Genomic DNA, 25,700 nt, shown 5'->3' with positions numbered 1-25,700 from the left:
ACTATGTTTCAGAGTAGCAGCCATGTTAGTCTGTATCCGCAAAAAGAAAAGGAGGACTTGTGGCACCTTAGAGACTAACCAATTTATTTGAGCATAAGCTTTCGTGAGCTGCAGCTCCTATGAAGTGAGCTGTAGCTCACGAAAGCTTATGCTCAAATAAATTGGTTAGTCTCTAAGGTGCCACAAGTCCTCCTTTTCTTTTTGCAGTACCAGGTTGTCATCCTCTAGGTAGATAGCACTAGACAAGGACAGGGCACTGTCAGCAAATATGTGTGAAACACACAGGCAGCAGAGGAATAGTGAGACTCAGAAATTTTGGGTTCCATTGCAGGCTCTGGAAGGGTATGTTCTCTGGTGGATACAGACTCTTTTGCCCATTCCTCCACATGTGACACATTCTATCGTGTCCCTCCTACCTGTCCTTATCTAAGTTATGGCTCAGGCTCCTCCCTGGTTCTTTTGTTACAGTTCGATTCTCCTCACCTAGCCAATCCGTCTTCACTCCTCAGACCTCTCATCCCACTGCCAGTTTCCTTGTCCAGCCAGTACTAATCTCCCGCTTTTGAACGTCTTGTCCCAGTTCTCAACCCCCCTCCTCACACCCAACCCCAGTATCGATCTTCTTGCCCAGCAAGTCACAATTCCTCCCTTCCTTGTTCCTCATTTGATCTCTCCCATCTCAGCTTCCAGTCACCTCCAGACACACGTTCCCTGTCCCCACTGTGTCCCAGTCCCTGTCTCACCCCCCCCTTCCTTGTCTGATCTCACTCTCCTCTCCCCCTGCCTCCCAGTCCCCTTGCCCAACCCAGTTTGCCACCCAACTCCCACATTTCCTGTCACGCCCATCAACCTCTCACCCCAGTCTTCCCCCACCTAGTCCTCCCCTTGCCACAATCTACACCCACAGCCTCTTGTCCCCTTTGCATTTGATTCAGGCAGCTTCCTCCTCCACGCTGCCGGGGTCCAGCAGGGTGGGGGCATTGAGAGCACAGGATAGGCAGACCCCCTACTCCGAGTTCTGGTGCTCAAACTCAGACAAGCATAAGCAGCTGGGAACTGTGATTGCAGGGCCAGTCCTGCTTTACTCCTAGACTGCAGCATTCAGATGGAATCTTTGGGAAAAATCAAACTGCAAAGCTCTAGCAGGTCTCTACTGAGCATATGTGAACTATAGGTTTTCAAAGCCTTATAACTTGGCCAAACTCAGGCAGATTTTCACAGGAAGAGCAAAAGGCACATCCCTGACACAAAATCTGACCCCTGGCCAAATTTCAAGTCCCTGCACCAAGAGCGTGGTGGCACTTCAGCTTCTCAAAGAAAAAGTCACCAGAACTCTTTTGATCTACACAATCTTTTTCCCTAGCCTTGTTCTCAAAAACAGCTGACCTGCTTTGACTGAAATCCCCACCGCCCCAAAATAAAATCAGCTTGAGGCAGACACCCAGCATGGAAAATTTCATCCCAAATGGTTAAACTCTGGCAACGTATAAGCAACTAAAAACAGGGTCTTATAGTGAGAACTATTGGGCAACCTTAACAGGCAGCACTACCAGCTCCACCTATAATAAGGGAGGGCTTCTAAAGTCTGATGGAGGAGCACTGAAGATGAGAGGACAAGGGCTCTAAATTTGTTGAGCTAGGTTACACTAAGGTAGGAAGCCCACTGTACAGTGGTTTTAAGATAGGAAGAAGAAACTGACTGTATTGTTTAGGCTCCCATGAGCTAAAACATTTAATGATCACAAACTGAGCAACATCACGCAGTATGGATTAGATGAGCTTTAAAAAAGGAGAATTACAGAAAACAGACCTTTTTCCCCCATGATTAAAATCTTGAATGAAAATAATGACGCGGCTGAAATAACGCTTACATGATCAACATAGGGATTTTACTCAGTATGTACAGAATTCTCCAAACAAAGTAGGTCAGCACAAAGGCAGTGTGAGAAGCACTGGAAGCCACCTTGGCCACTGTTAGATGGGAATAGTCTTTGATGGTTTTATCTCATCCAGCTCAGCGTCCAGCCAGCGATATCTCCGGTGACGGCGCAGAACTTCAATTGCTTTTAGTTCTACGGGAGTTGGTTGAATGCCCAGGTCCTCCAACCCAGGAAGATCAGGGAACTTCATGTCTGTTGTATGAAACTTTAAAAAAAAAAAAAAAAAAGGAACTATAAATGAGCATAGCAGAGAGAACAGCTATACATGTAGTTACTCAGCTATTACGGTGAATCTAATCCTTACCGTACTAAATACATTATATTATACTTATAACTGAGCTCGCCTTTTGTCCTCCGGAAAAACTGGTATGGAATACTACGACTAGAAACAATTTTAAATAAGTCTAAATGCAATGCCATAGCATCACTGCAGATCCTGGTAAACTCTACTTCCAACTATTTGCAAAATTTCCTCGATATTAGTGCAGGCTGCTGGAATAAGATCTTTCCCAGGAGAAATAACGCTGCAATATAAGGCACTGCTGGATCTTATAATGGATTACAGAGGACTGTGCAGCTACTGCTGAGGGATTAGGTAACCACATACCACCTCCAGATCTCTGATCACAATATGCATGCATGGATGTGTGTGTTTGGAGGGAGGAGGGCGGCAGCAGGCAGGCGTGATCCAAAGAAGCCATGTACATTTGTGTCCTGAATTAGTTTCAATAGGAGTAGCAGATTTATATTAGGGTACAGGGGAGACAAGCAAATGCACTGCATTTCTTTATTACCTCCCCTCTCTTTCATATATTAATGGGAAGTTTACTCTGCACCACCTGCAAAGAATTAATTAATGCTGACCTTGTATTCACAAGCACACAGCTGGACTGAAATTACTTCTCTGGCACTTTGTCAGAAAACTTACACAGAATTAACAACTGTGATGGGGTGTTTTATTCAGTTGCAGTCCTGAACAGATTTTGTCATACAAAGATATGTTCACTCATCTAGCCCCGCCTCTGGTAGATGGTGCAAGATTGTTCCTTACTGTATATTCCGCAATGTTTTGGTTCAAGTCCAATTTTAAAATGGCTCAAGTGATGGGACCTTGGGAGAATATTCCATAACCTCTTCCATTTCACACGTCACAACTGAGTTTGAACTTTAAAGTCACCTACAGATGGCTAAAATTGTCATTTTAAAAGAACTGTTATAACTTTAGATAATTTGCAGTTTTTAAATGAAGAAAATTAGCTACCTTTGCTATGAAAGCTCTTTAAAACGAGGTAACTAAAAACTGATTCTGGATTCCTGAGGTCAGCATTTGCACCATGTCCTTGCATCAACAAAACCTTAACACGTATCTTTGTTTATGCTATTTATGTTCACCTTATTTAGCTGCACACCGGCAGCATGTATCCTCATTTCTACAACACCACAGCTTTGAACCCTCCATTAAAAACACTTCCCCTGCTTCTCTGCTGTGTGCTCCAGCAACTACATTATCAAAGGTTTCAGAGTAACAGCCGTGTTAGTCTGTATTTGCAAAAAGAAAAGGGGTACTTGTGGCACCTTAGAGACTAACCAATTTATTTGAGCATGAGCTTTCGTGAGCTACAGCTCACTTCATCAGATGCATAATCAAACTCTGTTTAATCTTGACTACTGCAGCTGCTCACCTTAGAGCAGGAAGACAGCTGGATTTTGCTAGTTTTGGTTTAGAACATTGCAACCCCTGAGAACCCTACTGCTGCGGGTATCCCACCATGATCCAACAACAAAGGCCCTCAAGCAGTTTATCCAGCTGAGCCCACTGAAGGTGGTGTGCCTATGAGCTGCATTGTTATGATCACAACAGACCAACTGAGGGCAACTTTCCCTAGGGTGGCAGAGGGAGGAAAGAGGGCCAAGTTTTTGCAATATGTCCTGGACTAGCTCATGAATAAATAATAAGCTCTTACATAGCACTTTTCACAAGGGAGCTCAAAGTGCTTTACCAAGGAGGTGAGATGTTTCTATTTCACAGAAGTGGAAACTGAAGCATCAGTGACTTGCCCAAGGTCACACAGTGAACAGATCTGGGAACAGAACCCAGGTCTCCCGACTCAGTCCAGTGCCATGTCCTACGGACCATGCTGTGTCCAATTAAAAGTGATGCACACGTTATGTTCAGACAGACTATTGCTGCCCTATCTTAGTGAAAGATTATCTAAATAACTCCATTTATGCAAAGATTTGTAGAATATCATCATCAACCTTTGGAAAAGATTACATCAGGTACTGACATCGAGGATATGTCTGCATTTTCGCTAACCCTACCCGTGGAATAACAGGGCTCTGATATGTAAATATTGGCTAATACCCACATTTTCACAATTGAAACAAGGTTTGGCAAGAGCCACATGGCTAAAACCACATTAAAAGCAACTATGAAAAGTTATGGATAAATGTCAAGAGGCAACACTTTTGCCTATTGGTCAGAAGATCACGGATTCCAGTGTTAAATTAAGACTTCGGTCATAACCAATGCGGAGATTTCACCTTGAGTTGTTAAAGGTGTCATCATCTGGATGGGATATTAAACCAAATTCCCTTCTGCCCACCCTAGTAAAACACAAATCCTGCTGAAAATAGCTATGTAGGCTTAACTGTGCTACAAGGGAAGGTGCTTGTGATTTAGTGAAGTGCACATAAAAGTAGGAAAAAAATCCTCACTCACTGCACACAAACAGGTAAACTTTCCAACAGAAAACAGTCAGCTGCATGCCAGATATCTACTTACAATAGTTTTCTCTTTCCAACCACCCCTTCCTCTGATACTTAAGAGAAAAGGTTTATCTTTCCAGGTTCCTATCAACAATTCTGTTGTCAGTCAGTCTGGTTCCTTCCTTACATGTTTAAGAGAAATGCGCCAAACCCAGCTGGCCCTAATTTCCCATTAAACAGCTGCCAGACCAAACCAGGGGAACCTCCAGGCTGCTTCAGGTATGCATCCCTTTGCAGTCAACCCCCACATCATCCAACAGGCCTGGACAGGTAAAGTAAGTGGGAATTCATGGGGTAACAGTGGCTGCAGCAACTATGCTATGTATTCCATGAGGACTTTTGAAGACAGTAAAGGAGAACTCTGAAATCTTAACATCTCCATAAAGAGATTTTGTCTCCAAGAACAGTCTGCAAACGTTTACAGGGTTTATACATTCTGTTAATGACACACTACAACACCAAATTCTATTTGTGGAACAGATTGAAACACTGCAATATACAATCTGCAGGGACATCATGTTTCATTACTCCTTGGATTGCTAAGGAACACTCATTACACTTCCCCAGTGAAAATATTAACTAGTGCTGCCCCAGACCTACCCGATCCACTTTGTCTCTCGTTGTCCATGGTTCAAATGGATTAATCTCAAAGAATCTTGCAAATAAACTGTAACCATGAAAAATGGTGCAAACATGAGAATTGTCATAATACAGATACACAGAAGGCAATTCAGACAGGCAACAATATTCAGACTACCCAAGGAATTAGCATTTTCTGTTCCATATTTCATTTTCCTAGCTGGAAATTCCATTAGTGCATAGTAAAGAATGTTAAGGTTTCAGCAAATTCTCAGTTATGGTTCTTATTACTATAAATGATCACTACCACATTCTTCCATCTCCCAACCCCAGAGGAATGATATATGTGCACGCGGAATCTGGGGAGGGAGATAAAAATCCACATCTAATTAATGCTCACTTCTACCCCCACTTTTGAAACAGGAAGGACTAGTATGCCTCTTTTTCAAGCTCTGCTCCTTGGCAGACATAAGCAATAATCTCACCACTCATAAGGGCTACAATTCAAAGCCTCTAAGGCTAAAACATGCTTGCTGACAGCAACAATTTAATGGATGTGCAAGCTAGGGGATGTAGCTTGGAGCAATCTGCATATATAATTTCCATATTATAAAAAGTGCAGTTTTAGTCTTTAAAAAAATTATTGAAAATGGCAGTAGGGTGATGAAGCTCAATGTTTATTTTTGCTCAATGCCTCAACATCAGATTTGCTCAGTTTAAGTGAACAAGTGGGTTTTCTAACTGCTAGCCCTGCAAACGAAGCCTGGAATCTAAGAGCCAAGATGTTGGGTTTTTTTCTGGTTCATGCATTATAATCCAATAATCATGATTCTGTAGGCTAATTTCTGCCTTCAGTTACCCTTACACAATCCCATGGTCTCCAGACATAAAAGGGCAAAATTTGGCGTTGCAGATTTACTTGACAGTTCTGTCAACGATACTCAAGGCCAGAAAAGAATCCAGTTCACCCTCATAGCTATGCTATCTCTGCAGTGCTAATAAAAGTGAATTCATTTAGCCTCTGAATGACAGAACACACAGCAGATCTGGACACCTTTGGTTAGTTTTGATTTAGCAAAAATGAGACCGTTTAATAATTGCATAGTGAGCATGCACAGTGAAGAGTTACCTTAAGACTACTACAATTGCACACTTAATTGCAGTACATCCTAATGCGTGGATTTTTGGCTGAGCATGAGAGCTAAAATAACTTAGGAGTATTTTGGGAAATTCAGTCTACATCGACTTCTTATTATATCCCTTGTACTTATCCTGTAGTAAAGTTTAAAGACTAATGTAAATACTCAGTTACTTTAAATTCTTCATGCTTCTATCCACTTGATGGGCAGCAATTTCTAAGCCAAGAAAGAATTCTACTTACTGGTAGAGAAGACGTGGGAGTGGGTATGGGAAATAGTATCTATAGGCAGTCGCAAACAGATAGTCTACCAAGTCATAAAGAAGGTATCGATGAGGTCTGCAAAAAAAGGGTACCAGGTAAATTATGCTGTTTCATGCCTCCTTTTGCAAATATTCAAGTAACCTAGCAACATCTAGCTTTCTTCAATCTAAACGATTTTTCATTCTTGTTGCCAGAGGGCAATATTAAGGGAAGTTTAATGGCTCAAGAGAAAACTGTGTTGTTTAAAACAGTAAGCAATGAGGTCAGTAAAATGTACAAGCATCATATACAGTGTGTGAGGACACAATAGGTTTTATGAGCTTAGTGATACCAACCAGATTCATCCCCAAGGTATAAGTCTATTGCCTGCAGTGAGCTTACCACAGGTAAATAGGGCCTTATTAAACCTGGATACAACATTTTCAATGTTGGGACTGACCTGGACTTGCAGTGTCCTAACACTCAGACTTCTATCCACCTTGTCCTAGAAGGAGGCCAGGAAGCAGTGGATCTTGTTTAGATTCACCAACATCTTGTTTTGAACTAGGACCCCAAATAGAAGACTTTGCCAAGGAAAAGGGGGTGGTACCCAACTCAAACAGGGGAGAGAATAGGGGCTACCAGAACACCTCTGGACCAAGAGTTTATCTATGTTTATCTGGAGGACTTTGCCTACCAGTGAGAAGGCAGAGTGGTAGAAATCAATAAGAAAACCTCCCAGAAAAAAAAAAAATGCATCCACCGCAGGGCTAATACCTTTAGCAATGGAGTGTCACTTTCCTGCTTAACAGGTTGGGCACTAGTTCCACACATAATTGTGGCAGATTAAGAAGAAAACAGATTATTGGAGTTCCCACTCCCCTGCCTGGTTCTTGATCATGTTTTGCCAGTTTGTCCTGGCAGTTTAGTACACTTGTTAAGTAAAAGGCTGAGCCTAATAAAGAATTTCTCTTGGCCCATATAAGGATTTGTCAGAACTCTGTTGCCAAATCTTTGAGACTACTCATGGAAGCCCTTTATTATTGAGCTATGCGATATGTCACACAGTCTGTTTGAATCCTCATAATGTTGTCATGCAGGTCACGATCAAAGGACCATTGAACATGCCAACAGATTTGGTCTCTGAAGGGTTTATTGGAAATTCTCAGCTAGCAACCAGTGACCTTGATGAACCATGAGCCTGGACGTGACTGCTGCAACATTATACAGTTGGGGCATTCCAGAAGTAATATTTTGTGGCATTTTCATATTTAGTATCCAGGGGAAAGTGGGATTTCAGATCCAGCTGTAAACATAGGAGGATCAGACAGTGCCAGGATTATGGTGACCAGTAGGTGAGCTTGTTAAACTACACACATTACATCTATGCAGCTAGCCATGAAACTGCAAGTTGGGACAACTGAGTCAGAGAGGTGAACAAAACTTTAGTTTGACAAGCCATGGTTCTGATGGGAAAACTTTGTGTTTCTGTGTATCAGAACTCGTGCCCACAAATGGCAAGCTTTTGGGAAGAAAGAGCAACATTTAATAATTGTGTAATTCCATTTTCTTAAAGAATACGGAAAGTGTTATTGTATAACCACAAAAGTTGTCAGGGGGCACCAGAGCAAGGACAGTACAGCTACACCTTTTACTATTTTTGTTTCAACTGACTAGGTCAAATATTTTCTCATTTGTGTGCCTAAAGTCAGACATCTAAATACAGAGTTAGGAGCCACCTAATGTAGGTGGCCTGATTTTCAATGGGGCAGGGCACCAGCAGTTTCTATTGACTACAATGGGATTTGTGGATCTCAGCATCTTTGAAAAATCAAGCCACATATATTGAAAATGTTGACAGACTTCAAGATGACGGTGCCCCTTTAATACCTCATTCTTATAAAGCCACATTAAATTCTATTCTCTTGATACAGCTGATAAAATATGAAATGAAAACAAATAAGTAATGTCAAATTCTCCTGAATTCTAACATTACCAAATGTTGAAACAGAAAAACAAATAAAACCATTCTTAAGGCTTGTACTGAGTTTCTTGCACTCTTAACATCCTCTTGTCTCTAATTAGTTAAAAACTAACATAAGTCAACTTCTATATTGGCTAAAAATCTATTTGTATAATACTGTATATAGTAGGGGTATTAAAGTATATTCACACTTCAGCACTCATTTTTCTTTAGTGTTCTCTGCTTTCCCACTAGTAGTTCCTTGGTGATAACAGGGGCCTTATTGTGCTAGGCATGGTATAATCATATAGTACATGAATAGCTTACAATCTAAAGGACAAGATATAACCAGTGGAAGTGACAAACAGAGCCAAGGTGGGGAAAAGGAGGAAACAGCATGACAATAAAATGTACCAAGTATCAGAGGGGTAGCCATGTTAGTTTGTATCCACAAAAACAATGAGGAGTCCGGTGGCGCCTTAAAGAAGGTGCCACCGGACTCCTTGTTGTTTTAATAAAATGTATAAAATTCTTAGGCATTCAAGAGAAGCAATTACAACAGCACCTGCCGTCACAATTTAACACACATCTCAAAGAAATTTAACAGAATATTAGAAAACAACGTTTTGTTTTACAAGATGAGCGATTTTATTTTGCAACATTTTAATAGCTTGAGTTGCCAGCACCTTTTAAAAGAGGCAGTGTGCAGCTTTAGTCAAAGATTACTAGGCAGCCTTTCCTTGATTTTCCAAAATTGATCTGACCCTTAGCTCAGAAAATTAATTATTCAAAGTCTTTTTAGTCATTGCTAGGTGCTTGAATCTCCAAATTCCTTGGGGTGAAAGGATGGTATCCCCTGCTTGAATTCCTGCCTCTGAAACACGGGTGCTTAACTCTTGGCCTTCTGTGGACTTTCAAAAAATTAGACTTTCAAACAATATGAGTATGTTCGGAATTTAGCTGATTCCTCTTTATATGTGGCTGAAGAGCTGGTCTGCTATTTAATATGCAATCCTCACTTCCTTCTGAAGTTGGAGCACTTGTTTCAACAAGGCCAAAGCCCTGCAGTCGAATACATTTTTTTCTGTTCTAGTAGGAATCATCTACTATCACTGCTTTGCATGCATAGAGACCTATCTTCTCGACTGCCCCACCTGCAAAGTACGACAATTCAGAGGTTTAACTCCACTCTTATCTCGTTGTCTGGACTCTCTTCTAAATTTGCTGGATTCTTGCATGTTCTGCCCATGTGACATGCTTCTCTCTCATTCCTTCAAATAATTTCTATCTTTGATCTGCTGTGCATCATTTGTCTCTACTTGTCCTTTAAGATGACACTTCATCCAGAGACTTGTAAAACTTTTCCAGGTTTCTTAAAACACCCATTATCATTATTTGCTCCTTTAGCCAGTTACTTGCTTCTTTCTACTGCTTTGCCATTTTTTGAGAAAGATTTTGTAGTGTACTTTTCAGGAAGAGTGAGTAATGGCTGGTTCTGGACAGACAGCATGAAGCACACCTGCCACAACAGCTAGGACACTGCCCCTTCTAGGAGCCCTGCGTTTGAAAGATTAATTACAGTGCTGAGGACAATGAGATCACAGGAGGGAAAGACTGACCACCCGTGTCCACTGCATATGAAACTGGAGGGCTACCATAGTGACAATATAATAAACTAATGAATACAGAAAAGTTATTTAGTCACAGATAGGGTTTTTACAACCCAAGTCCCAGACCACTAAACATATTTTATATAATTGTGTGCAGGTTTTTTTTAGAAGCACTTTGTAACTTGACTACTTAGCAACCATTCCTCTCCATGATGTAGTCAAATGCTTCTCTCACCTCATATACTAACTAGACCTAATTTTGCTTTGACCCCACATTACATAACTGAACTGGTTAAGTCAGAGCAAAATTTGGCTCTTGGGAGTTTGCTGATATCCTATTCTACCCTGGAGTTTTTGTGCTTAGACCACTGAGTGGCTACACAGTTTGGTTCTAAGTGCCCCTACAGAGCTGTTCCAGAATTCTCTCCAAATCTAAGCATCTGCATCAGAGGCTTTCACTAAAGTCAGTGGGATTTCTCCTTTAGTTTTTGCCTCTACCTTGTATTACTACTTTATCTTAAATACCAGGTACTGTAAATCAGAATTACTCAAAAATAAAGATTATAAGTGAGCTGCTTCTACTTCATGAAAACATCTAAATGGGGCTCTTAACTAACAGAGATACACTTGTTAATGTGGAATAAGGGAGATGTAACTGACAAATAGATTTCTAAATTTACAGTAAGATTAACATTAAATAACATAACATTAAATTATGTTCTTCAGGGAACTGACTGATAGTTCTCTCCATGTTACTGAAATAATGCATACAAATTTCTCTTTAAGCTTACTCCTCTCTCACTTCCTTTATAGAATATCATGACAAGCACATATGCTATTCAGTCCTATACAATAAAAATCAGTGTTTATAAGAACTGTTCCGTGTGTTGATGTTTACAATATTAGACAAAAAAGAAAACCCAGAACAGAATGTCTTGTGTTAAATATTAACCATCTGCCTGTATGTTATATCCCTTTCCTACACTATCTTATCTAACTTGTCTAGTTAGATTGTGAGCTCTACAAGGAGGACTGCCTATTTCTCTGGATATGTACACAACAGTAAATACAATGGAGCTCTAATTGGGATTACCAGAATATTAACAATAATGGCTCAAGTCTGTGTTTTTGGTTTTTTTATTATTATTTTTTTCCCAACAAATGAGATGGAATTTATTCCAGCTAAAACAGCATGCATAACACAGCGGAGAAGCACAATTTACTGCGTAATATGTAGGGCCCTTCGTTTTCAGTTTTTATTTTATTTAATTTTTCCGGGAAATTTATCAGTGTTTATTATCACAACAAAAAGAAGCGAAAACCAGTGCAAAAAACTATTAATAGTTTTCCTGGGTAAATATCGGGGTTTATTTTGGTGGCCGGAAAGATGGGGAAAAAATATTCAGTAGATTAATGCTTTGAATTCCATTCATCAATGTGGTTTGTTGCAGAACTAAAACAGAACTCAATGTCATCTCTGAGATTAAGAAAATATATCTCTAATCCCCAATAAAACTTTTCATTTGAATAAACAGTTTACTGTTGTAGTCTTAGAACTATTAGCCTATAAATATTTACATTTAATAATTGGGCCACATCATTTACAGCGCATACACTCAACTTCATCCCTTTCTCCTGTTTTTGTTGTTTTTAAACTTTTGAATACTTCCTTGTGTTCTGAAACGTATTCTGATACAGATTTTCATTTTCTTCCCATTTTAGTGTGTCAAATCTTTAAATCGTTATCTGCTAACGGCTTGAAATGTGTATGTGGTGGGCGTGAGATTCATCAGTATGTTCAGATGCTCGTGCACTTCAGAGTGTGTGGACCTGTTTGTTTATTGTGTGTATCTTCTAGACTAGTACATAGCCTTACTTCAACAGGTAGCTTTACATATACACACAGACTAATGTATTATCATAATACATCTATCTCATGCAATGTATTGTATTTTCCTAATAAAACAAGTTATTTTTTATATATTTGAATTATAGAAAAGTAGGGTGAAAATCAGAAAAAACTGAATAATACATTTTGCAAAATCTGGGAATTTTTCAGTAAAAATCGGTTTAAACTGAAAACGAAGGGGTTTAAATAATATGTGAAAAAAGGCACCACACAGAAGCACTACAGTTAATTAGAATCAGATGGGTAACCTACCCAGTCAAGGCATATGTTTTTCCTTTAGCATCAGGATCCTTAATTGCACTAATAATTGCCTTGGCTACATCAACAACCTAAGAGAAAGATTTATGTTAGTTTAAAAATATTTTTAAAATAACTTTAGAAAAGCAATTATACATTTTCTACAAGTGGTTTGAAAACAAGTTTTTGTCCTCCCCCCCTCCTTTTTTTTTTTATAATACCTACATATACAGGTTGCTTCTCTGTTTTCTTGCCCAGAGCAATAAGTGGCACACCGCCAAAGGAACGCATATCTGGTAAAGAAGACATATGAGTAACTTAAGAATGTGATCAGTGAATCAGAGCATTGGGCAATAACCAACACATGATGTTTCAGAGCAAGGCAGACGAGCCAAAATGCAACTACATAGTGTTGAACTATTGTGGAAAGGAACTATGTTTGAAAGGTGCATAAAAAGTGTTGTTCGACCACAGTCTAAAATGTTTATTAGCTTTTATTGCAATTAGCAGTGCAGAACCCATACAACCTTGGGAGAGGGACCTGGATTCTATTCTGCCGCATGTATCCGCATCAGAATTGCTACATAAATTACAATTGCAGAATCTTTATTCTTGACGATGCATGAGCCAGAAAGAGAACCCAGCTCAACTGTTGCACTCCAACCCTGGCAATTAGATAAAATAAGCAAAGAGTGTCTCAAATACTCCAGATAAAAACATGAAGTCCAACACTATAAAGTCACTTTTCATAGTAGACACTGCATATTCTTTCCTAATCTCCACAGATCATGGTCTTAAACATGAGGTTCAGTTTTATTTACATTATATAGATGATGACTTAAAGTACAGGAGATTTTTAAAACAAGTGTGCTTATGCCCTTGAGAAGGGAAATTATTTATTCCCTACTTCCTACAGCCTCTAGGGTTAGTTATACAGATTGCATATTGCTTTATTGTAATACATACTTGCATAATAATTGAAAAATCGGTCCTCTCTTCCAAATATCTCAGCGGGTTTCATAATGATAGCGTCTGGAAATTCCTCCCTGACTACCCTCTCTCCAACAGCCTGCATTAAATCAATATGAACAAACCAAACAACATCTCATTAACATGATTCACTCTAAACAGACTGGGTGTTTCTCAATCTTTTTGATACCAGAGACCGGCTTGCTGCCTTCCTAAACTGTGTTCTCCAGGACCAGCACCGGTCCACAGATCGGTTGTTGAGAAACACTGATATACAGAATACTATCGTACCATACTATTGTAGCAATACCTGAATAAAATATTCCATGAACTAACTCTGGCAATAACATCTCAACATTATTTCCATCCAGGCCATTTGGTCTTTGATAATGCACAGAGTTATAGTAATGTGCATTTCTCAGGGCAACCCACAAAAGCACCATCAACATTTCTTTAAGGCTACTCAGATATAGTTTACCTACATAACTCCCTCCTTAGTGACAAGATAAATATGTAAAGTAAAGGAGTTTAAGAAATAGCTTGGCCTCAGCACATTTCTCTGACCATGCAGGGTTCAGAATAAGTCAGGTGAGTCACAGGCCTCCACTTTGCCACCAAAACAAATGACTTGAACAACTTTGCTTGACTATAGTTTAAACTTGGTTGCAGCTGAAATGTTTTCTAACATTTGACTGGCCTATGTTGACAAGGTCAAACTATTTTCTAGCCTAGTTAGAAACCAGGGCTATAACTCATTTTTTAAAATTGTCCTAATATGATTTGGCCCCAGTTTTTAAATTTTGTTTTGATACTATGAAAGTCTGGTGAGTTCACTGAGCGGCCTACATACCCCAAAATGAGACAGAAGCCATCTGAAAAAAGCAAGGGAACAGAAAAAAAGGGTACCTCCTATTAAGAAAAAGAGATTAAACACTAGTACGGATAATTGTGGTGCAAGAGAGCCTATGTGATGTAATCCCAATACAAAGATAGTACTTTTGAAGCCTTTCTATACTCTCGTCCCCCATTTCTTCATTTCCACTACCCACTTATCCCACTCATATGCCACACCACCACCGGTTGTTAGGCCTGTTCCCAAATATCAACTCATTTTTGCTGACTAAGACAGTTTCCTCCTCTTAATAAGAATGGTACTAGATGCAGGGGATGCTTGAGGATATAGGGGTAAACCAGATTAGATCCAAGATTACTTTTTTTTTGCCTAGAAATGTGTATGGAGAGCTAGGTGGGTCTGTATACACACTGAAGGGCACACTGCATTGGTCCCAGGCACTCTGTGTCTAATGGTGTAAGGAGATTACATTTTAGGAATTGCTCTCAACCAGGGAAAATGTAACTAAATGGACATAGTTCCCAAAGTACTCTCTTGAAATGGATCTGGCAAAACTTTTCAGTCTTCTGAATAAAATACAGACTGAATTCCGACTCACTTTATTCCTAAGGTATTTGGAAGGACTTTTCATGTCAGCATTCAGGTGAGAGATGTGAATGAGCTTTTCTACTCCAGCTTCCCTGGTTACCTGGGCAATATCTCTAGGAATATTTACAAATTCATCTTCAAAACTGAAGTTTCTAAAATAAGAAATTAAATGTTACTTTAAGACTCTTAAGAACAACCAAGCCTGTTATCTGGTTCACCGTCACATTTCCTGAACAGATTTAAGAAACGCATTATGATGCTATTGTTAAAAAAATGTCCTTAAATTAAGGGACTCTGCATATTCAAGACACAGGCAACTCAAACATAGCAGAATACTGTACCAAAGCAACTCTACTTTGTGGTTTTACCTTGTCTCTAGTTATACTAAAGCACAGCTTTAAAAAATTCACTCATCTGCTTGTCTGTGGCAAGCAAGAAATTTTTCCAGGCAAGTGCTATCAATTTCCACAGAAGCTAAACTTTTCAAAAATAAAAAGTATGCTTATAGCCCTTTTTGCAGGCTACCTTTAAGCCACATGTTAAGACTGTTAACCAATGTGATGTTTAATCTTCTTAAAACTATCAGTTTCAGTGCTTCTAACTGTTGCTCAGTTTTTCCAAGTTCGGTCACACGGAAGAACTGTGGCACACAAGATTTCAATCTTGTCTCTTTATAGATAGGGAGGATAATCCCGAAGTGATCACGTACCATACCTGTGGTGCTAATTATGTTGCTAAAATATCCAATACCGGTTATGAATCTATCCAAACAGAGAGACAAACAAGAAAATTACTTTGTTTCCCATTCTTGTCCAACAAGATTAATGACCACATTGCTGTGTTCCACGGCTCTTCGGGTAGAGTCTTTGTCTCTAGAGTCCCATTCCTGTAACCATAACACCAATTGGGAAGGTATATGAGATAATGTGCAAACAGGTGTAATCAAAGGAAGTTCTTTCACATAACTTCCATATACAATTTAAACAGATAGAACTCTGTGGTTTACTTCACAATTGATAACCACTGGCTTCCTAGCATAAATCAAAAGCAATACTATTGCTAAAGTCAAAGCCAAAAGACTCACCAAGAACAGAATTTGCCCCAGGTCACCCATGGGTCGAAGATACATGAGCTCATACTGATCGCAGCGATGGGGTATGATTATCTGGGATCCAATACGCCCTAAAATGTTCAAAACAATATTTCTTGATTTAAATAAAACTATAATATAAATATTAAAGGAAATGCTGCTGTTAAAGTACAATATTTTCTTTTTTAACTGCATAAAATAAAAACTCAATAGATGAGCTCAAATAACTGGATTCTAGAGATAACCTTTGTGATCAGACTAGTAATGACTTTCATGCATCTGAGGATCTAAAGGTACTGTACAAATAAGTTAAGTTTCTCAATAGCCTATTTTAAGAATTCTTATGGATGCCTCATGGATCAAACCCTGTAACTTTATAATAAGTTTACAGAAGTCAACTGCCTGCAAAAGAAAAATTCTGTGTAATAATATGCCACATAAGTGTGTGTATTACAATGATATGACTAGCGAGCACAAAAAAGTGCCTTACATCTAAGGAGATATATGATTTGCATTGTGATTAATATAATTTTTTAAAAGTTGGGGGAAATTGCAAATATTATTTGACATTTCAAATGATAAAGGACAACTTTAAAGGGTCAGATCAAAATTCTAAATAAAAAAGTACTGCTGCAAAAATGATTTTATTATACAACTAAACACAAGTTCTCATCACTATTTACTTAAGAAACATTATTAATGTTGAAAACATAAGAACTGACCAGAAGCTTCACCTAAACCTAGAACTGGATTTTATGAGTTCAAACAAAAGGTAATTCCCCTTCAAGCACTATTCCCATTACTTTAAAACACATTCAGATTCTTCTGCACTCCCTGGATCAAAACCAGAAATCTTGTGAAGATAAGCCAGTTTTCATCTTTTGGGACTACAACACTAGACAAACATTAGGAATGTACCATTGAGAACAATCCTACACCACAGAGGTGGGCAAACTATGGCCAGCGGGACCCTCCTGCCTGGCCCCTGAGCTCCTGGCCCGGGAGGCTAGCCTCCAGCCCCTCCCCTGCTGTTTCCCCTTCCCTGCAGCATCAGCTCACTGCGCCGCCGGTGCAATGCTCTGGGCGGCGGGGCTGCGAGCTCTTCTCGGGTAGCGCAGGTGCAGAGCCGCGGCCTGACCCGGTGCTCTGTGCCGCGCGGTGGGGTGGCTGGCTCCAGCGAGGCGGCACAGAGGCCTGTCCTGGTCTCTTGGCAGCGCGGCTGTAGCGCCGCCAGCCACCAGTGCTCCAGGCAGCGCGGTAAGGGGGCAGGGGGGATTGGATAGAGGACAGGGGAGTTCGGGGTGGTGGGCAGGGGCCGGGGGTGTGGATAGGGGTCGGGGTGGTCAGAAGGGGGGGAACAGGTGGGTTGAATGGGGCAGGGGTCCCGGGGGGGGGCAGTCAGGAAGAAGAGGAGGGATTGGATGGGGCGGCAGGATGCAGTCAGGGGCAGGGGTTCCAGGGGTGGTCAGGGAGAAGGGGTGGTTGGATGGGGCAGGAGTCCCGGGGGGGGGGGGGGTCGGCAGTCAGGAATGAGAGGAGGGGTTGGATGGGGCAACGTGGGGCAGCCAGGAGCAGATGGTCAGGGGGCAGTCAGGGGACAGGGAGGGGTGGATAGGGCAGGAGTCCCGGGGGGGCCGTTAGGGGGTGAGAAGCAGGGGGTGTTGAGTAGGGGTGGTTGCCGGGCCATGCCCGGCTGTTTGCAGAGGCACAGCCTCCCCTAACCAGCCCTCCATACAATTTTGGGAACCCGATGTGGCCCTCGGGCCAAAAAGTTTGTCCGCCCCTGCTACACGGGGTCAATTTCTAACCTCCAGTACTCAGGAGATTTCCAGCCCAACTTTGTAGACTGAAAACATGTGGATAGTTTAGACAAACATCTGAACTACTCAGTGTTATTCTCAGGAAATATTACCCAGACGGGTGACAACATATCGTCCCAGAAATCCTGTGGCCCCGAAGACAGTTGCCACAATGCCACTAACGGAGGAACGCCCGCTTCTTCCATGGGGGATCACAGTATAATGTACGTGACGATGCTGCTGCGGTGCAGGAGATATTGATGCAGGAATGCCAGAGCCTGAAATACACAATCAAAGGGAGAGAGCATGTGAAGTCACTGCAAGAGTTATTATTTTCACTCCACAGATAAAGTTGAAGTTAGCTTTCCATTAAAACCCTGATTTTAAACCCACCTCCTTTTATTTCCCTCCAAAGAAACCAGTCCGCCCTGAAATTTCCCATACTACATCTCAAGCTAGGGTAGGATATTTCAGGGAAGTTTGGAAAAGTCAACAAAGGAATGGGTTTGGGTACAGGATCAGAGTGAGAGAGAGTTGTGGGGGAATTACAAAGACATAATATAAACACCATAGTAAGATAGACAGGGAAAGGGGTTAACTAAAAGATCATTAAGGCACTGACTCAGACAAACACAAGGTAGCTCCTGTAGGGACCTTGAGGAGATGAAATGTTCTTCTTCCCCAATCCAGGCAACAAGGGGAAACTGATCACTTTGCTATACTGTTTATAAGACAATTTCAAATTAAGGTCTTTTTGCTCTCGTCTATACAATGGACCAGGATGAAGAAGTGTTCTGTTCAGCTGTATGTGCTATAAGATGGCAAGATGCAGTATTTTCTTTATCTGTAGCTAAAGCCTGTTATTTCTTATTTGTATTACCATAGCACCTAGGAGACCTAATCAAGGTCCAGAACTCAATTGTGTTAGGTAAAAAGATGGCCCCTGTCTCAAAGAGATTACAATCTATGTATAAGACATAAGACAACAGATGGATACAGGCAGATAGACCAGGAAGTGCAAGGAATCAATGAGACAACATTGGTCATCACAGTAGGCAATGATATCGGTACACCAGCAACCTAATAGCTGTCAAGCTTTCTGCAGGCTTCATGGCAAAGGAGAGTTTTAAGAAGGGATTTGGAGGACAACGATGAGGTTGCTTTGCAGAGGTTTATGGGAAGTTCCACTCAAGCATGAGGGGCAGCACGGGAGAAAGCACAAAGCTGTTTTCACATGTACAAGAAGCAAAATTAATAAATATAAACTGATTTGCCATTGGGCACAGGGATACATAGTAGGAAATGAGGGGTGGGAGTAGATGTGATGACACAGGCATCCGGGAAGGGACACGAGGGGCAATGGACTAGGTGGTTATGAACTGTTACCTGCTCCTGGAATATCTGGGAGATGGGTGAGTAAGACAGGGGTAGGAGACTAATAGGACAGAAGGGGCTGAAGGGGTGGTGGTGTAGACCATGGGCAGGCATGGATAGGGACAGGGGAAAGTAGAAACTTTTAACATTAAACTTCAAATGCTTATTTTCTAGATATAAAAACCTCTTCCCTTCCACTGTACTGAAGTAACAATTGTACACCTAACTACCCAGATCCTGAAAGGAAAGCATCCTCCTTGTTTCCCTTGTCTCATCCAAGTACAACTCCCACACACTTCCTATGGACTTGCTAAAGACTGCAGCACCTTAAGGTCTAACAGTGCAGGACTACCCTCTTGTGGACCTTACATGCCAATGCAAGTTAAACTATTAGGGCTTATTTTAAAAAAATGGGAAATTCACAAACAAAATAATTTGTTAAAGAGTTCAGTTGCAAAGAGTCCAGTTAATGCCATCATCAGTTATACTTTAACACAAACATTTAACATTTTTTTAAAAACCTAAACATTAGAATCCCTCAAAATCAACATCTGAGGAATCTGCCAGTTCATCACGACCATCCTTCACCACTCACTATCACCCCAGCTGATTTACACCTCTGAGTCTACTTTAAAGTTGCCCCTGAAATCTACAAAGATATACACAAAGGTAAAAAAAAAATTACTAGGAGATTATAGAATCTCATTTCCTACTTAAGGGATTCATTTCAATATAGTGTATTACTAATATAACCTGGGTTATTACTCACTACAGAAAACATTAGCTGTTTGACAATTTTGCAAAGTTCTATACACACAAACACAACACTCCTTATAAATAATATACTTCATAACACTAAACATTTAGTCATAAAAAATATTATTCTACTCAACCAATCCATTTCTTCTACGAGAATTTATAGAACTCACATAAATTAATATAGGCTAGGACTATATTCCTATCAATATATAACTTCAACAGTATACCTCCAACAATCTTTTTCTTTATAGAACAAAGCAAGGAGCAATGTTTAAAGTAGGCTAGGTGATATAAGTGAAATAGGTGAACAGTGTGTGATCCAGAATTATGTTGTGGTAGAGAACTGGATAGATGGTTTAACTTCATTTTAAAGTATTCTAACATTTGGGGTGTCTTGAAGAGGTATATAATTTTTGCAACGAAAGTAACTGCTTTTTGAGTAGTTAGCTGGACTCCTTTGAAAATATACTTTCTACCTTAAATGTTGTAAGTTTTTTTGTGAAAACAGTATATATAATATACACATACAGTATTAGTGCTACTAGTTGTATTACTAACAGCAGAAGAGTTTCAGTCACAACACATCCTCCCAAAAGCAACATTACCTTAGACAGGTATGAACGGAATTTGAAAAATGTGTATTATTAGACAGATGATTAAATCTAGTGGCCAGAAGCTAATATGAAAGATGGGGCAAAAGGTTCACCAACAAGATTCCAGTAAACATCCGTAAAGCTACCTCATTATCTTCCATCAAATCTCTCCACAAAACTCTCATTTTCCATGATACCTACCAAAAAATCTGACAACGGTTAGGCTGATATTGCACTGATACCACTGTCTACCATGCTGACCAATACTGTCTCGTCATTTTCTTGTACTCCCTCATCTATGTCTGTATCCATCTGTTCTCTTGTCTTATTCTCAGATTGTGAAGTCTATGGAGTAGGGGACATCTTTTTGTTCTGTCTTTGTACTCTCTAGCACAATGGGGTCTTCGTCCATGACTAGGGTTCCTAAGTGCTAATACAAATAAATGATGAGACAAGATCCAGAGGCAATACTCTGGTAAGAGTCTCAGTCTCTCAGTTGCTGGGAAGGGGGAGGATACTGATATTTTCCCCAAAACTATGATCGTGGACCCTGTAGGGATTCCATCTTCCCTGTAAAGATCTGATATTTCATCATTGAAATGTCGATTCTTTTGGTTGATGGAAAGAAGCACATCTCTCTCCATCCTTACTCCCTTCTGTTACACCTCCAGAAACCTTCTGATGCTTTTGGGAGGAGTTGTTCTGTTACTCTGCCCTTCCCCAGCTTCCTTCCTTCTCACTCAAAATAGCTCCATTGCTTGTTCTTGCTGCTACCTGTAATTTTCTGAGGCAGCAGTAGATCGACATAGATTTTGACAATATTACTGCTACCCAATGTGTTACGAATTACAACAGTGAAACCAAGTTTATTAATTTCACTCTGCTGCTTCCCAGAGCTATTGTAACTGTCTGCAAAGTCAGGAAGGTAGTTCTACATTGGGTCACATTCAGAAAGCTATGCTTACAACGTTAAGAGTTAGTAACATGGCCTAAAAGTGTTGCTGCTCCAATTGAAGTCACTAGTAGAATTAGTTCCTTTGAGGACTTTTAAGAAAGTTTACACACTGTAGAACTTGTTGGCATAGGTCTTTTCACCGACCAGGGAGTCTCCTATTTGTCACTAATTTGATTTTAAAAGCCCTGCTTGACTAAATTTTACAACACCCGAAGAGGCAAGGAAGTATCATCTATCTCCAGAAAAGGCATATTTTTTAAAATGTAAAGTGTTAAATGCTCAAAAGAGCTGCCCAAGAGAGGTTTTGGTTGCCAACCTTGAGACACATAGGTCCAGATTATCTGAGGTGCTGAGCATTTTCAGGTCCCTTTGAAATAAACTGAAGTTCTTTATCTCCTTGGGACTTGGCCAAGGTCACACAGAAAATCTGTGGCAGAGCCAGGAATAGAACCAGAACCCTAATTCCCAAGCCTGTGCTCTGACCACCCTTGCTGCAGCTCATCAAAATGGTATTTATACTTCATTTAATTAAATTAGATGGTTGCATTCTATATATACCAGACTACCTCGAAAACAATGCTTATGGTGATGGAATTAAATTTTAATCACTAATTTGTCATGCCATTTATCATTTTATATGCTCCATGTGACTTTAGCATAATGACGACCACACAAATATTTAGAAATGAGAGGGAAAAGCTATTCCCAGCCTGTGGAATAACCAACTTGATTGGTGCATATAGAACTTACTGAAAGAAAGCTATATCAAAGAGACGAGTACTAAACACAATAAAATCTGTGGTTATTTTTAATCACTTACAGGAATAAATCCAATAGTTTAATTCAGTCCTGCAATCATGCCCCTATTCTCTGCATTTCCTGCTCCAATGGTTAACAGTTTCATAGAGTTTGCAGTATAGACCTGGCCTATGTCAGTTTAGGAATGTGAAAAAAATCCATCCCTAACTGACAAGTTACAGAAACAAGGTGGGCAAGGTAATATCTTTTATTAGACCAACTTCTGTTGGTGAAAGACACAAGCATGACAAAATCCCCCATGTAGACTCAGTTTATACCAGCAACTTTTGCCAGTGTACAGTATGTTGCTCAGGGAGATGCATGGGCAGCGGGTATCGAGGCAGGGGTATGCTGTGCCTCCCCAAACAGCCTAGCGTGGCCCCACTCACATTCTACCCCTAGGCCAGGCCCCCTCCTGTGGTTCCCAGCACCCTGCCCAGGCTGGCTGACCTGCCTCCCACAGGGACTCAGGGCAGCTGGTGCTGTGCCACCCAGCGCAGCAGGGCTGGGGACGCTGACACCTGGTGCACCAGGGCTGGAGCCTCGCTGCCTGGCACTGGGGCCTTCAGTGGAGGTGCTCTGGGCTTGTGCGGGTGAGAGGGGGGCAGAAGAGGAGAGGCACAGCCTTGTACACACGGGGAGGGGCTGGGAGCCTGTCTCCCCCAATGGCTAGGTCACTGGTCACTCATGAGGAAATGGATTAACTATGGACTTGTCCACATGGACAGCACTGTAGTGCTTTAGTAAAGACGCTACCACGCCGTTGGGAGAGCATCTCTCGTCTAATCCTCCTCCACAAGGGGTGGTAGCTATGTCGACGAGACACAGCACTGTGTACACTAGGGGTGCGTCTACATTACACACTGGATTGACGGGCAGTGATTGATCCAGTGGGGGGGTCGATTTATCACGTCTAGTCTAGACGGGATAAATCGACTGCCGAGCTCTCGCCCGTAGACTCTGGTATTTCACCGGAGCGAAAAGTGTAGGCGGAGTCGACGGGGGAGTGGCAGCCATCGACTTACCATAGTGAAGACACCGCGGTAAGTAGATCTAAGTACGTTGACTTCAGCTACGTTATTCACGTAGCTGAAGTTCCATAATTTAGATCGATTCCCCCGCCTGTGTAGACCAGGCCTAGGTTCACACCCCTGAGCAACATAGTTATACCGATGTAAGTTTTCAGTGTGGACCTGGCCTATATTGATAAAAGTATTCCTTTTGTCAGCATAAGTTCACTCTCTACTAGGGAGCTTTGCCAATAAATATAACTACTGCAGCATAGACTAGCACATATGTCCAGTGCAACACAGCTTCTGTGTACGTTAAGGTAAGGAGAGGTACTGTCTCACACTTGTTCTATAACTAAAATAGGTCTACCTTGCTACATTGTCCTGGAAAACATCATGCCCTGTGCGATGTAGGCAGTTCGATCTAATCCCCACTGTAGACACAGCTAGACTGATGGAAGAATTCTTCCACTGACATAGTTTCTACCTCTCCGAGAGGTAGATCCACCAAAGCAACAAAAGAAACCCTTCTGTCACTGTAGTTAGTGTCTACCTACACTGCTGCAGCTGTACTTCTGTAGCAATAGAAATACCTTGAAGTAGCTAGGGCCAATCCAATGCAGTACTTTTAATATCAAGACAGATCTTACACTGAACTCTATTAACTGGGGAGCTGGAGCAAAACACCAAAATCATGATAATCCCTGTAATGATTCATAAATTTAAAGAATTCTCAAAACTGTAATCCTATGAGCTTTTCCTAGCGCTCTGCGGAATTATTTTGAGGACCAAATGCAGGGAGGAGAGAAAGACCCATGGACCTTTTATGAAGAGAGGCCTTTTATGAAGTGGGATGCTGAAGAAGAGAAATGTTGGGGATGCTGATCTTGGTGGAGTGGAGAGAGCACAGTGGTGGTGCTAGTCGTAAGCAAGCTATGCAATGCTTAGGGCTCCAAGCAGCTCTTTAGTATTATCTCCAATATTTCATCTTATTTAATGTGGACTTTTCAAGAAGTGTCTTAGTAGGGGCAAGCACTACCTCTGTGTCTGTATCACCAGATATGCAGTGTAGTTATAGGCTTGTGGGTCCCAGCATATTAGAGAGACAAGGTGGTTGAGACAATAACTTTTATTGGACCAACTTCTGCCAGTGAGAAGAACAGACACACTGGATTTATGGCTTATTACAACAATCTGCAACCCACTAAGCCTTTTTGTCCTATGACTGCAGCCGGGGGGAGGGGGTGGGGAGTGTCAAAGGCCCACTCAACCTTGACTGGTTCCTTACAGCCTGTGCTAACTACTTATGCCAAACAACCTCCCCCTCCTTGCGCTTTGCTGTGACACTTGGAGTTCCTTCGAAAGCGTCTCTCTCACCCACAGGCGCTATGGCCTCGCCCGGCCCGTGTCTCTGTGTCACCAGCGGTCACTCCCCCTACACCGGGCAGCGCAGACGCTGTTTCCAGCCGGGCGGGTTTCTGCGGCCAGGAAGGAGGAGCAGCAGCGGCCTCTGCGGGAGCTGCCCCCAGCCCCGGCCCTGGGGCACGACGCGCCCCCCCGCGCGAGGCCGCGCCGTCACCCAGCGGCAGCCGGGGAAGCAGGAGCTTGGTCCCCCTCGCTCGTCTCCGGGCAGGCCCTGGCAGCGCGGGGCCCGGGGCGAACCCGACGGGCGAGGCCGGGCTGCCTCACGCGGTGGCGCCGCGGCGGTGACACTCACCTGCCCTTGGCAGCAGCAGGAGACTGCGGGCAGCCCGAAAGCAGCCAGCCGCTGCCATCTTTCCTCTCCCACAATCCCCCGCGGCTAACGGGTCCTGCGCGGGGACAAGCTTCCTTCCTCCGCCAGCCGGGGAGGCGGCCGAGCCGCCTCCGAGCTGCGCATGCGCCACTGGGCGGGGCAACGGCTCCAGCCCTTCATCCCCGGGGTCGGGGTGGGAGCGCGGGGAAGCAGCAGGGGCAGGGCGGGGTGTTCGCAGGGAGCCACCCGGGGACGGGGAAGATGGACCCGACCCGATCATCCAACAGCCCGGGCCCTGCCCCCTCCTCTGCCTGGCAGGCCCTGTCTGCGCCTCCGTCGGCCAGCCTCGCCCCGTGCGCCCATCGCCATGGCGTCGCGGCGTCGCCCGGCACAGCACTGGGCAGGCGCCAAAGACTCGTCGTCCTGTTAGTTTCAGTCAGTGTCACGTGCGCTGTGACTTCACCTCTGCCCCCCCCCCCGCACACACACACTCTCCTGGCCAGGGGCCGCCCCTCCGGGGGTGTGCTCGGCCCTTCCCCGTGCTGGGGTCCAGCCTCCTGCTCATCAGGCTGCTCGGGTGCTCCCACCGCGGGGCCCGTCTCTCGCAGGCGTGTCTCTGGGACTTTGGGGCCATTTCCAGCCCCGCCCCTGCAGGGTCCCCTCTGATGGCTGGGTCCTCTGATGGTGTCACTAGAGGACCCAACCACATGAGCCACACCATCAGGGGCTCATTCTGCGGCTCATCTGCTAACGTGATATATGCCATCATGTGCCAGCAATCCCCCTCTG

General features: G+C 42.4%; 1 protein-coding gene across 1 annotated transcript; it reads right to left on the bottom strand.

The window, feature by feature from the left end:
* Window positions 1-1,702: 1,702 nt before the first annotated feature.
* Window positions 1,703-25,237, bottom strand: NDUFA9 (NADH:ubiquinone oxidoreductase subunit A9). The gene is made up of 11 exons (XM_073314905.1): window positions 24,894-25,237; window positions 17,801-17,965; window positions 15,883-15,980; window positions 15,593-15,684; window positions 14,809-14,950; window positions 13,355-13,457; window positions 12,614-12,681; window positions 12,404-12,480; window positions 6,670-6,765; window positions 5,310-5,376; window positions 1,703-2,145 (listed from the first exon to the last, which is right to left on the bottom strand). The coding sequence occupies exons 1-11, from the start codon at window positions 25,189-25,191 to the stop codon at window positions 1,975-1,977; spliced, it is 1,377 nt and encodes a 458-aa protein (XP_073171006.1). The 5' UTR covers window positions 25,192-25,237; the 3' UTR covers window positions 1,703-1,974.
* Between the last annotated feature and the right edge of the window lie 463 nt (window positions 25,238-25,700).

The sequence above is a fragment of the Lepidochelys kempii genome, chromosome 1, assembly GCF_965140265.1.
Source record: "Lepidochelys kempii isolate rLepKem1 chromosome 1, rLepKem1.hap2, whole genome shotgun sequence".
Taxonomy (NCBI): Eukaryota; Metazoa; Chordata; order Testudines; family Cheloniidae; genus Lepidochelys; species Lepidochelys kempii.
Note: the sequence above shows the minus strand (reverse complement) of the source record. Positions and strands in the feature narration are given on the sequence as shown.

Bases quoted from the DNA above. Each gene is read 5' to 3' on its own strand.
- NDUFA9 (XM_073314905.1), bottom strand. From the start codon at position 25,191: ATGATCGGGTCGGGTCCATCTTCCCCGTCCCCGGGTGGCTCCCTGCGA. The intron at 15,685-15,882 runs GTGAGTCTTTTG...TTATGGTTACAG, and splicing joins TGGGGCAAATTCTGTTCTTG to GAATGGGACTCTAGAGACAA. The intron at 14,951-15,592 runs GTAATTTTCTTG...TTCTTATTTTAG, and splicing joins GGACAAGAATGGGAAACAAA to AAACTTCAGTTTTGAAGATG.